The sequence below is a fragment of the Dipteris shenzhenensis genome, chromosome 27 (genome assembly GCF_047967505.1).
Source record: "Dipteris shenzhenensis isolate YYH24624 ecotype China chromosome 27, Dip_SZ_1.0, whole genome shotgun sequence".
Lineage (NCBI taxonomy): Eukaryota > Viridiplantae > Streptophyta > Polypodiopsida > Gleicheniales > Dipteridaceae > Dipteris > Dipteris shenzhenensis.
This window is the reverse complement of record NC_141622.1, coordinates 31,252,865-31,266,296: the sequence shown is the minus strand read 5'-3', so window position 1 is coordinate 31,266,296 and position 13,432 is coordinate 31,252,865. Positions and strand designations below refer to the sequence as shown.

At 43.0% G+C, this 13,432-nt stretch overlaps 1 protein-coding gene across 1 annotated transcript in view; it reads right to left on the bottom strand.

The window, feature by feature from the left end:
- LOC147884165 (putative plant SNARE 12) overlaps nucleotides 1–10,478 on the bottom strand; it is a 71,389-nt gene extending 60,911 nt beyond the window's left edge. Inside the window, exons 1-2 of the mRNA XM_087398247.1 lie at nucleotides 10,152–10,478; nucleotides 7,567–7,659 (exon numbers count right to left, since the gene is read on the bottom strand). Coding sequence (XP_087254373.1) covers nucleotides 7,567–7,659; nucleotides 10,152–10,315 — 257 coding nt within the window. The 5' untranslated portion in view covers nucleotides 10,316–10,478. The remainder of the gene's footprint in view (nucleotides 1–7,566; nucleotides 7,660–10,151) is intronic.
- Nucleotides 10,479–13,432: the final 2,954 nt, after the last annotated feature.

The following is a 13,432-nucleotide window of genomic DNA, read 5'->3' as shown; positions in this document are numbered from 1 at the left end:
CTTTTTTTGGATACTGTAATGCCTCTTGTGCCTTCCCAAGATGCTCTTAATTTGGATATGCCTTTTTTTTGGAGTGAACTCGATGATGCATTAAATTATTTGGATGCATGAAAATGCCCAAGATGGGATGGACTTACAGTGGAATTTTTTCATGCATATTGGGATCAAGTCAAGGATACAAATCTTTGGATGGTTAATCACTATTGGGAGATGGAAATCCTCCCCTCCTCATGAAAAGAAGGACTAGTTAAGTTGGTCCCCCAAGAAAAAAAGTGTGAAACTCTTATTAATTGGCAAACCACCACTTTGCTGCTTGTTATCTAAAAGCTAATCACAAAAATGCTAGTCAATCAAATAAGGGAGGAATGGAGCCCCTTTTATAGGAGGGCATGGAGCCCCGAAAGTTGACCGACCAGGCCAATCTGTTGCAGCCAACTGGACCAACCTGGTCAAGGGCCTCTGGTCAGGGCCCTTATTGGGACTGCAACCAGACCTCGCTGGTCTGGCCTATAAGTAGGCTCCCTCTGGAGGCCTTTTGCGAACTGCTACTGGCTGGTCCTCTTGCTGCTTCAGGTGCCCCTGTTCCATGCTGGCACAATCCTCTTACTGGCACATTCCTCCATGTAGCCAGGTAGCCCCTTTCCCCCTATAGTCTCTTGCTCCCTCAAAACGAGGGCTCATAGGTGGGGCAATGACTTTTCTAACACCCCCTCTCAATGACACAACTGTGGGCCAATCCCCATGCATCGAATGAGGTGTTCCATCTAATCCCTGGGAAGTGCCTTCGTGAAGACATCTAAGATGTTGTCGTTGGTTGGGCAGTATATCAACTCTACGACTTCTTCGTCGATGAGTTCTCAAACAAAGTGGTAGTGGACCTTGATGTGCTTCGTTAGTGCATGAAACTCGAGGTTGTTAGCGATCGCTATGCAACTTTGGTTGTCACACATAACCACAGTCGCATCTTCTTGGGCCACATTCATGTCCTCCAAGATCCACCTGAGCCACAATGCTTCACATGCCACTGTACAGGCAGCCTTGTACTCCGTACCTATAGATGAAAGGGCAACAATACGTTGTTTCTTACTCATCCATGACACAACTCCTGATGAGAGTAAGAAACAATATCCAGAGGTCGATCTCTGGGTATCAATGTAACCTACCCAATCACTATCACAAAAACCTCCCAGCTCGATGCCTTTGGTATAAGTGATGCCATAGATGCAGGTACCCGTCAAGTACCTTAGCATATTCATACCTGCGTCCCAATGAGCCTTGTTGGATGTGACAGAGAACAAACAAACCAATCCAACTACGTAGGAAATATCTGGTAGGGTATTAGTGAGGTACATCAAACTCCCCACCAAGCATCAATACAGTGATGAATCAACCGGCTGAGCATCATAACATTACACAAAAAGATAATGAAAACTCTTAAAGGACTTATGAAATCTCAATACTTTATTTGTTTTTGTCGGGGCACGCTTATAAATGCTACTTAAAGATAATTTAAATATATTTCTAAAGACTTTTATTTAAGGTAATTAATATATAAATATGAATTTAATGACTTTATTGTCTATTCTTGGAATGCTTCGCACTTTTGGTTCATGCATCAACTTGCAGCCGTGTTGTGCTTCCTTCCAAGTTATTGTTTTTCCAGCTCCAAACTACTTCTCATCTCTACTGCCAAAAAGATAACCACTCCAAAGCTCTTTTGATCGAACACATTTCAATACACACCAGCCGAAAACAATTCAAAGATGTGTTTATATGTGTGTGTCTTCTCAAATCACCCCCTTTTATCCTAGTCACACCTGCTGACATTTGTGACTCCCCAAAGTAGCCTCAAATGTCTCCTGTTCTATCCCCAACAGCTCCCTAAATATGTTGGACAATCTTTTATCGTTATCTCAGTCTTGCCCAAATTTTCATGTTTGAAACAACCCTAATTGATAGCTGCAATACTGAGCAAACTGTAATCACACACACTCAGCTTCAGACCACTTTCCATGGGAGTCACAGATGCTTTGCAATTTCCCATCTTAAAGCGTTTGAGCAGTTCCCTGCAATATTTCTCCTGTGAAATAAAGATACTGCTCTTTCCTTGCTTTACCTCAATCCCAAGAAAGTAGTGAAGTATGCCTAAGTCAATCATCTCGAACTCCTCCATAAGAAGGCTCTTGACCTGAGCAATCTTCTTTGTATGATCCCCAGTAATGATGAGGTCATCCACATATAGAATAAATACCAGCCGTAAATCCCCCTCTGTGTTGAGATAAAGATTTGCCTCTGATGGACTCCGCTGAAGCCCGATCTTCTGAAAGAAAACATCTATCCACTGGTACCAAGCTCTAGGGGCCTGTTTTAGCCCGTATAAGGCCTTCTTCAGTTTGCAAACTTTTGATGGGGATCCTAGAATCTGAAATCTTGGTGGCTGTGCCACATATACCTCCTCCTTTAGGTTACCATTCAAAAATGCAGACTTGACGTCCATCTAAAAAATAGGCCAACTATGATGAGCAGCCAAGGCAATGATTGTCCGAATAGTCACCATCCTAGCTGTGGGGGCAAAGGTCTCATCGAAGTCAAGTCCCTCTGACTGTGCATAACCTTTCACCACCAATCTTGCTTTGTACTTGTCCAAGCTCCCATCTGACTTGAACTTAAGCTTGTACACCCATTTAGTCCCGATGACCTTCCGCTTGGTTGGTTTGGGCACTAAATCCCAGGTGTCATTTTTCAAAATGGCATCCATCTTTGCCTGCATGGCTTCCTGCCATTTTGGAATATCATGCGCCTCCTGGAAGGAACATGGCTCCACAAGATGAGCTACCAAAGTGAAGTTCACGAAGGAAGTCTTCATGTTTTGTTGAGACTGTTGCGCTCCGGAACTGCTCTCGGGAATGTCCATGACCTGTGAGTCTGCTAACGTCTTCAAATACCATTGAGGTAGCTTCTTCTCAGATGGAGGTGCTTTTGATGGACTTGACTTGGGAGCTAGCTCTAGAATGGCATGCTCCTCCTCCTCCTCCTCCTCCTCCTCCAGGTCTTCAGTCGGCTCCACCTCTCGAATGGTGATATTGGGTGGGGGTAATGCCGGAAGTTCTAGAACCTCTTCTACAGGTTGTGACTCGGTCTCCTCAAAGATCACATCCCTGTTGATAAGGATCTTCTTCTTGTCTGGGTGGCGATAGGCCTTGGACTCTTCGCTATTGTATCCCATAAAGATACAGCTCCCCGGCAATGGGGATCCAGCTTTGTCTGCTCATCTTTATGTACATGCACAAATGCTTTAGAACCGAAAACCCTTAAATGAGATATGATGGGCTTCTTACCATAATAAGCTTTGTATTAAGTCTTGTCATCAACATCCTTGGTCTTGGTTCTGTTGAGGATGTGAATGACTGTGTTCATGGCTTTACCCTAGTAGGCTTTCGACAGATTCTTCCCTCGTAACATGGTCAACCCTGTCTCTGTGATGGTCCTGTGCTTCCTCTCAGCAACTCCATTTTGCGGAGATGTGCGAGCTATAGTGAGCTATCTCTTAATCCCGTGCTTCTTGCAGAATCCATTGAACTCGGTAGAAGTGAACTCTCCCCCTCTGTCAGTGCGGAAGGCTTTGATTGCCTCCCCGCTCTCCTTCTCTACCTGGGCCTTCCAGTCTTTGAATTTCTCGAAAGCCTGAGATTTCTTTGCCAGGCAGAATACCCACGTCATGCAACTGAAATCATCCACTAATGAAAGAGAATACCACAAACCTGCGAATGAATTGGTAGACATTGGGCCGCAAATGTCAGCATGAACCACTTGAGCAGCTTCTTGGCCTGTGATGAGGCCTCCTGTGGGAACTTGTCCCTATGTTGCTTGCCTTCTACGAAAGCCCTGCAGACAAGATCATTGCTTGCAATCGATGGAAGTCCATCCACCATCTTTGTCTTCTGCATCTTGGAGAGAGTGCCATAGTTGACGTGACCGAACCGCTCATGCCATAATCTGGATCTGCCATGGTCCCCGTGCACCAACAGAGCGTTGAGCCGATATAGCCCATGCTCCTCGACACCTTGAGCCACCACCTGTTCGTTTGCCTTGGATGTGATAGTGACCTTGCCGTTGTTGTCGAATAAGACTGACGTATTGTGCTTGTCCATCTGACTGACAGACAATAGGTTCTTGCACAAATTCGGTACATACAGTACATCGAAAATCAACTCCTTGTTTCCTACAGTCGTGATGAATGGAATACTACAGACACCCTTCACAGAGCATGACCGGTTATCCCCAACAGTGACCTTGGAATCGGGATGCATACCTTCCATGGTTTTGAACCACTCCTTGTTGGACATGTGCTTTGAAGCTCCATTGTCCACATACCAACCTTCCTCTCCTTCACTGACTGCATAAGCGGAGCAATACTTAGTGATAAGGAAGAGAGCACCGATCCTAACGTTTGCCAATTCGGTCTTTGGCTCCTCCTTGGACTTAGACTCCTTCTTGAAGTCCGCCTTCTTCTTGCGGCACTCTTTAGCAGAATGACCAAGCTTCTCACAGAAAAAGCACTTCATCTGCCTCTTTTTCTCTGCACCCTCGGTCTTGCTTTTGTTCTTGGAGTCTTTGAACTTACCCTTGCTGGGCTTGTCCCTTGCCACGAGAGCCTTCTCGTCCGATTGAGTAAACAATTGTTTCATGAGCCTCTTCCTGCAATAGTAAAGGCCAAGCTCCTCGAAGGTGAGAGGCTTGGTCCTCTATCTTGCAGTGACCGTAATCATGAAACTCTTAAAACTTCAAGGTAGCTTGTGTAAAATCAACAATGCCAATTGACTTGAATCTACCTTGTGACCAATTGCCGCGAGTTGGTTCCTTACCACCTTGACTTTTGTCAGATGGTCATGAACATTGTCTACCTCAATCATGTCCAGATTGTACAATTAATGTTGGAGCATCAAAATTCAAGATGTATTGTCATACAAGTCCTTTAGGATAGCCCATGCCTCTATAGACGTCTCGACCATCTGGATGTGCAGAAGAACAGAGTCCACCATGGTCCCAATGATTAATGCTAGGGAGTGGGCATCTCTCTCTTCCCAATTCTCAAGCTCTTAACCATCCACTAGAATGACCATCTTCCCCTTGATGTCCAACAAGTCTTCTAGTTTTGCCTCCACCCCCGTTGTTAGCTTCCACAACTTCTCGGCCACTAGATGGCTCCGGATTTTCATCTTCCAGATCGGGTAGTTTGACCCATCTAGCTTTCAAATCGGGTAGTTCAACCCGTCTAGCTTCCCTGACTCTCCAAAGTTTGGGATGGTGAATGAGAGCTATCTGGAGGAGGAGGAAGGAAGAGAAGGGGCTAAAGAGGCAACAGTAGAATCTTTGTCCTCCATCCTTTCTATAATACTGGAGCATCATGATGAAATTCTTAAAAGGCTCAAGCTTGACTTAATCTTGCTATTAGCGTAAGATTTATTGCTACGTCCTCTCCGTTTCCCATGTACATAGGAAGAAGTCCAACTTGCTGTTTTCCTCAACTCAGTGGAATCGTGTTTTGAAATTCTAAAAATACAATGTAGTGAGAAAGTGCTAGTGATGTTTTGCATGCAAAATTATCGGACCTTCTTAGATGGTTCATCCTAAATATCTTTGACAAGGTAGTTGATGTAATCAGGGTTTTTCTTATGCTAGAACCTTATCATCATCCTTGATTTATTTGTCAAATTTGTGCACATACCAATGATGCTGGTAATGGGTGGCAGAAAAGATACCTGCAAATGTTTAGTGTGGCAGGGACAAAGCTTCAAAGAGCTTACAAGGTGCACTAAATAGTAAAGACACAGGTGCTCCAAATAGCACTGGCTTAGTAAACTAAATTTACACTAGAGAACTTGACCACGCAGCAAACTTGAGTGTTGATTGGAGTTGCCTACTTACTAAGGTACTCCGATCTAGAGCTGTGAACCTAGCTCTGATACCATGTTGGAAATAGCAGATAGAGTCACTCACACCTCACTCATGATCTAGCTCATACAACACTCAGAGAGATGGAGAAGGAGATAGTCAAAACTCAGATATATATTCTTCGACAATCATGGACAGACAAAAGCTCAACGGGTGAGCAGGTACAAACAGCCAAAGGATGCTGTCAAATGCTGAGCCACTTCTCTCCCTCTACACACTTGCCTGTCTACAAGGCTGTATGTGCAGGTGATGGAGAATAAGGGAGGAATGGAGCCCCTTTTATAGGAGGGCATGAAGCCCTGAAAGTTGATCGACCAGGCCAGTCTGCTGTAGTCAACTGGATCGACCTGCTGGTCAGGGCCCTTATTGGGGCTGAACCTGGGCTGACCAGACCTGACTAGTGTGGCTTATAAGTAGGCCCCCTCTAGAGGCCTTTTGCTACTGTTGGCTGGTCCAGTTGCTGCTCCAGGTGCCCCTATTCCATGTAGGTGCAGTCCTCCATGAAGCTAGGTAGCCCCTTTCCCCCTACAATCTCCTGCCCCCTTGTCCCCTCAAAACGGGGGCCCGCAGGTGGGGTAGTGACTTTTCTAACAATAACCATAGTAATACAAACAAGCACACAACCACCAAACACAACATAGATTCTTACCCCTGGGCGATATTCAAACAAAATAGAAAAACACATCTCGTAACCAAAACTGACACCATGACAAATGCAAGAAAACATATAGCAAACAACTGGAATATGTAGAGAAACAAACCACAGTCCTAAGCATTAATGAATAGATACACATTCAACGTGTAGATATTAATACAGCAGTAAATGTAGCTTTGTAATGCCTACAAAGGCCTAGACATCATCTATGTTGCATATGAGTGATTCGAAGATTGAAGATAGGCTACATAGATAACAAACAAAAAGGATATTGGAAAGAGATGAAAGGGTATGTTCAAATCACAAAAGCGATGATATCGTGAGGCCAGCATTTGCTTCATACATTTTATGTTTTAAGTATAACCCTTACAGTGTTATACTTTTGCCAAACGAACAGTTGAACAAAAGTTCCAAGGGAAAGACTTGCTTCCATGACTTGATTTTTGGGAGGGGCATTCTTGAGTCGATGGAATTCTTGCCACTTTTGCAAGAACGTATTAATCACATCTTTATTGTGCTCCCTTTCTTACCAATTGAAAATTGGTGGTTTCAAGTCCTTGAGAATGTTAGAGGTTTCTCTAAGTTGAGAGGTAGACCTCTCAACTTGATTAGGAGGAGTCGGTGATTTTTCCATAGGAGTTATCGATTGAGAATTGGATAACTTGGTATGCCTTCAGTTGAGGATTTCAATGTGTCATTAATAGTTCCTAATTGTGTCTCTATGTTTTGTGATCGAGTTTCAAGTTTAATGTATTCTATATATGGAATTCCATAATCACTGTAGTGTCTGTCTTCCATTTCCACATTATCCTCCAGCAGCACCATTAGCTCACACCATTGTACTTGATTGTAAATAGATACTCAGCATACCTACTTTCAAAGATTATTCACTCATGTAGATGTCACAACTTTCACAAAAACAGCCCATTATAGCGTGTTGGCAAAGAAAAACGAACCTCTTGCACTCCCGCATCTTCCCAGTGAGCTCTTCGAGTTGCTTGCTCTGACGGTTCGGATCCTTGATCTTGTCCAGTTTCTGAAATCCATTCCTGCATCAAACTTGCAGCCCTTAATCAACTTTCAAGAAGTCCCAAAGAAGCTATTTCTTCAATATGAACACATGCTCAAAAACCAGTCGTGCCTCTCTACAATTCAGAACAACTGATCCTAGACTCCTGAAAAGTCACAGAGAAAGGTGAGCTCTTTTCATTGAGCATCACAACTGTCACAATCTCGGAGCACCTGCAACACAAATTTGATGTAGTACTAATTTGTTTTTAACAGTTGGATTAATTCTGGACAATCATCTGCTGAGCCTTTTACTTTGCAAAAAGATTACCTCCACCACAGTAGAGTAGCATGTATTGCAAGGAATAACAACATAAAATTTTCTAGAAGTCGGAACAATTGTAGGACAACTTCAGGGATTCTCAATTTGGAACCTGGTTTACCAAAGTCAAAAAGTATGTTCTTCTTTTTTTGGTTGGGAAGAAGGAAGACTTGCCCGGACCTAGACAAAGCGTCCTTCTGCTTCATTCAAGTGTTCAGTACTACCTACTTCATAATTCAAATTCTGGCGGGTGCCTTTTAATGAAGGCTGCCTACCCTATTGGGGCACGGGCCCTGAATTGGCATCTATGAAGATTGTACATATGCCAGCTCCCATTAAACGCTGATTACAATACAAGCCAAGCTTGCTTTCTAATGGATGTCTAGCCTGCCACATACTATGGCCTTATAGTCTGATAACCTTTGCTATTGTTGCAAGTGGTCTTATTCACTCCAGCATGTAGCAAGAAACAAACTATCAGGATGGACACACAAACCTTGCCATCTCTTGAAAGAGGACAGAATGAAAGAGGACAAATATGCGTCGGCGCCAGCTCCAAGCAAAACTCAGCAGAACAGACATGGTAAAAGTGGCAGAATAAAAATAAGTGACTTTCCCTAAACTTGACATTAAGCACTTGTAAACCCTAACCACATATTTTATAGCTTGATTGAGTAAGATTTTAGCTTGTAAAGCCTGTAGCATAAGGTACCTTGTGCAATATCGCAGAGCAAAGATCTTGATTACAAGATCAGTTACACAGATTATGCAGAAAAACAGAAAATGTCAATACTGTGCATATTATTCCATGCTATTGCACAATATCCTAAAGTCCTAGGATGTTATTTCATCACACCTGCTTTGCAAACCAAAGTTTCAAAAGGAATTCTATGAGCTCCCAAGGCTAGCCGGTATATTCGAAGGAACCATGAATTGTTCTCTGAGAGTTATTAAGACAGCCACATACCATCATAGCTTTAGGGACATTATAGCTGCATGAACAGGCAAAGCTACTGTCCAGAATCGTGCCATAGATTCCCATCAAACTCCTTTTAAGAGCAGGAACTCTAGCCACGTCAGACGATCTGCAACACCTAGAGCAACCAAGTCTTCAGCTCATACGTCAAAATCCAGGAGTATTTATGGCTTTCCATGGCTGACTGATAGATTCCAAGAAGTCTCAAAATTACTCCAAAAGCTCCTTGTCAAATTCTTCAGCTTTTAGTCAAAGTTCAAGAATCCTTGTGGCTGTCCATTGGTGCTAACATATTCTATAGAATCTCGAAACACTCCAGAAGATCCTTGCCAACGCAATGTACCAACTTGGTTTACCTAAACAGGGGAACTCTCTGAAACACAGAGATTGTCTCTCTTTCTCAGGGAAGAGACTCCCATCCAGCACTGCTTGGAAACCAGCCTACGTCTCCACATGTTAAAAGCATGCTCTAAAACATTTTCATGAAAGACAACTGTTGTCATGGTTGGATGAGAGGTATATTTACAACCAAACCTGCAATTCACTATCTGGTATGAATAAAAGAGCGAATATGTGGCTTTCGTTGTTTTTTCCATTCTTCAAGGTGAGGACCCTGCAGGCTTCTTTCGACGATAAGAGAGTCTAAGAGAGTCTCTTCTCACTTATAAACCTGGGAATAGCTTCAAATACGCCAAGCCCACTTCCAAAGAGCGACTTTCCCTCGTCTTGCTAAGAAAGACAATCTAGCTTGAGCTCGACAGCAGCTAAAGCGCACAGTTGAACCTTGTGTTTTGTGCCGCAGAATATGACCGATCTTCGGCATTGTCTCTTACTTTTGACAGAGACACCGAAGAATGGATCTAAGAAGTTCTCTTAAAAGAGACTTCAAAAACCAAGCAATGGGTCGTGTTGGATGCCTTCGTCAGACACAGCTGATTTCCGCAAATTCAGGAAAACTCGCCGCTCTAATGAACGCGCTGGAGACCAGGAAAGAAGGGCTAGGCAAGGTCGGGCATGGGGAGAGGGAGCCGGAATGCCAGGCCGAGGGAAACCGATCGATCGGATCCAGGGATTCTTTTTTTTTTTTGGGGGGGGGGGGGGGAGGGGCAGAATATAGGGGAATGCGAGGGGCCACGGTCACAATAAAGAGAGTTTTTGCTACATTCAAAGGCAAGCCCAAAGATTTGAAAAAGGGGAGAAGCAGAAAAGAAGATAGAGGGAGGGAGGGAGCGTACTGGAGGGAGCGAAAGTGATCCTGGAGCTGGCCATCAATGTCGGAGAGGCGGGGGGGGAGATCGAGGGAGGAGGAGGCAGGAGGAGCCATGGCGATGTGGTGGTGGTGCGAGGAAGGGGAAGGGACCTGATCGATACGCAGGAAGCGTCCCGCGCTCCCGTTCATCAATCAAACAGGAAATGTGATCGATGAAACCAAACAAACACAGTTGTTCTTCTTCTTCCTCTTAAGTTCCCATAGCCACACTCAAAATTCAAACACCATCATCAATCAACACACAGACTCACAAGATCCAAGAAGAAGAAGAAGAACAACAACAACAACAACATCAACAACAACAATAATAAGGAAAAAGATGAAGATGAAGATGACGATAAAGATGAAAGATTATGGACAAAGACGAAGCTTTTTACCTTCCTAATCTTCATCTTTATTATTAAAACTCTTCCCTTAATTACACTTTTAGTAGTTTCCTCTACTATCATTCATCCGTGCCCTTTGCAACCTCCCCAAGTCATTCCATTCAATCTCTTTCCCCCTACTTCCCTTGTTTTGTCTCCTTGTTTGAGTTTTGCATCCTCCAAACTCCTTGCCATCGCCACTACGTGCATGTTTCCGTTTCTCTCTCTCTCTCTCTCTCTCTCTCTCTCTCTCTCTCTCTCTGCATGTATGCATGTCCACATGTCTGCCATGTACACGTATTTCTTGGGTGGTAGTCCAAGAGCTTGTGGTACTTTATGACCCTCTAAGATTGCATGCAGAGGTAGTCACAATCCAACAGTCCAATTGTAGCACATAAAGAGCCTGTGGTAATTTAAGAGTCCAAGAGTGGTAGTCCATGAGCGTGTGGTACTTCATTAGTCTGTAAAAGCTCAAGCATCCAAGTGTAGTAATCCAAGAGGTAGTGATAGTCCAAGGTAGCACATTGCATACTCCAAGGGCCGACGATAATCTAAGAGTCCAAGGGTGGTAGTCCACAAGCTTGTGGTAGTTCAAGCATGGTAGTCCAAGAGCCCTTGGTACTCTAAGAGTCCAAGGGTGGTAGTGCAAAAGCTTGTGGTAGTTCGTGAGTCCTTAAAAGTCCAAGAGTCCAAGGGTGGTAATAAAAGAGTAGTAATAGTCCATGAGTCCAAGGGTGGCACATGGCAACAGTTCCTAAGCTCTTCTCCTCCAAGCTACCATGTGTCTGAAAACATCTCCTTGGTTTGTTTTTTTTCAATTGGTAATAGGTAGAATAGTTGAAAGTGTGGTAGTTTTGTGGGAAATGGGAAATTTAATGCCAAGGTGGCATGTGGTCTCCCCTTTTTTCCCACAAAACAAAATCTATCGAGCATTTGAGGGTCATTTTCACTAAACATCATGATATTTAACATGGGTAGTTAGGCTTTTGCATAAAAACCCTTTTCCCACCGACACTTAAGGGGCTATGGAAAGTTGGCAATTTTTTTCACTAATCTGGGTTTTCGTTTGTTGTGACTGACCATGTTAGAAAGTAGGTTAGTGTTTAATTCTATGTTAGTTGTTAATGGGCATTTAAGGATAGCCTTTCTTAGCATGATGTCAACTTCTCTCCTTTCATTAAAGCGGTTTGCCACCTTGTATTCTATATGGAATATTCTATATGGAATCTGCATTTATTATTTTTAGTACTCATATACATTACCTTTCATTTCAAACTTCACCCCCTCCCAATTATCATCTGAGCTCACCATTACACTGTTGCATCCTCAACAAGGTTGTCAAGCCTCCTCTAATCAGCTCTCATTCCCATAAGGTTCAAACACCTCTCCTTCGTCACATTAAACCAATTCCCTTCAACTAATTAATGAATTTTTGAATTTTTCCCAATTGGGGGGACCTATTTACATGAGATGGGGGGACCTATTTACATGAGATGGGAGGATGACAACAATAACACCACCATCCTCACTTTGGTAATGGGTTAGTGCCAACAACCCCCACCATTGTCTACCCCATCTTCCATAAGAAAAGTACATATATAAATGGGTCTTGGACAACCATTACCTTAGTATGAACTTTTACATCTTGTTGAGCATGTTGTATTCACTTGTTTTTATTCCTCCCCCAAAGCCTCTAACAAGAGATGCTTTATTAACCACAACTTGCTCACATCCCTACTACTCACTCTTCATCATCTTCCTTTTATTTATTCTGATGCTTGGGGCTTTCAAAATTGCAATTGTCATTCAACCATGAGGATCCATGCACACCATCTACCACAATCCTTCATTTTATGCTTGTCTTCAATTGCTACATTTGACCAAGTTAATAACAATGTCCATGATCATACATTATAACCCTAGAATGTATGGTGCAAATAGATGTCCATAATGGCTAGCACAACATGTACATAAGCTAGAAACCTAAAATCTTGAAAACTTCAACCCATGGCAACATGAAATAATTGGGGCTATGCACTTCACGTTATTTGGAACACTTTGTTTTAAGAGTGTGCCAAGTATGAAGCCAAAATACAATCTGTCTCAAGTGAGTGACATAAAATTGACTTAACAAATATCAAGCAACACCACCTCACAAGTATGTTCGAGGTGCTTGACCATTCCACATAATGAGTCTTTTTTATTTGATGCAACCATCAATGGCAATTACAAACCATTGTCAAGGACAAGTTTATCTTAGACCAATTGTTAAATCAATAAAAGGGTGTTCTCTCCACACCGACACTTGCCTCCATGTATATACATTACCTTGACCTTTTCTCATTGTGTCATATTCAATCAGTTTTGGGTGACCTTCAATGGCCTCAATCTACCCAAGTGCAAAACCATGGAGTTTCTCAAGCATGTAAACCACGATGTGATGATCAATTGATGTTAGCGCATTATAAGTATAAAAATTGCCAATATTCACACATGGATTGACATCAGACATTATCATTCATGGGAGCTCAAATGTACTAACTTAGCTATAAGGGAGCTAATTATGGATACACTCAAGGCTTGGGGTCCCTATGACGGGGCTATGACCTTCAACACACAAATCAACAACATTATGATGTTCACATGTAGCTCAAATGTGGTGTTTCTTGGGTTGGGCCACCTTTTGAGGCTTTTAGGTCCCCTTGGAGGGTGGGCAAGGACTTGAAAAACAATGGAAATATCTAGTGAGGTCTCTAATTGGTCTAAGCCACGTTGGCACCGTGATGTAGTCTATAAAGAATGTGTCTCCATTCATCTCAAGGACTACTATTTTAGCCATTATAGTATGTCACAATTGCAATGGGTCTAATTTTGCATTGAG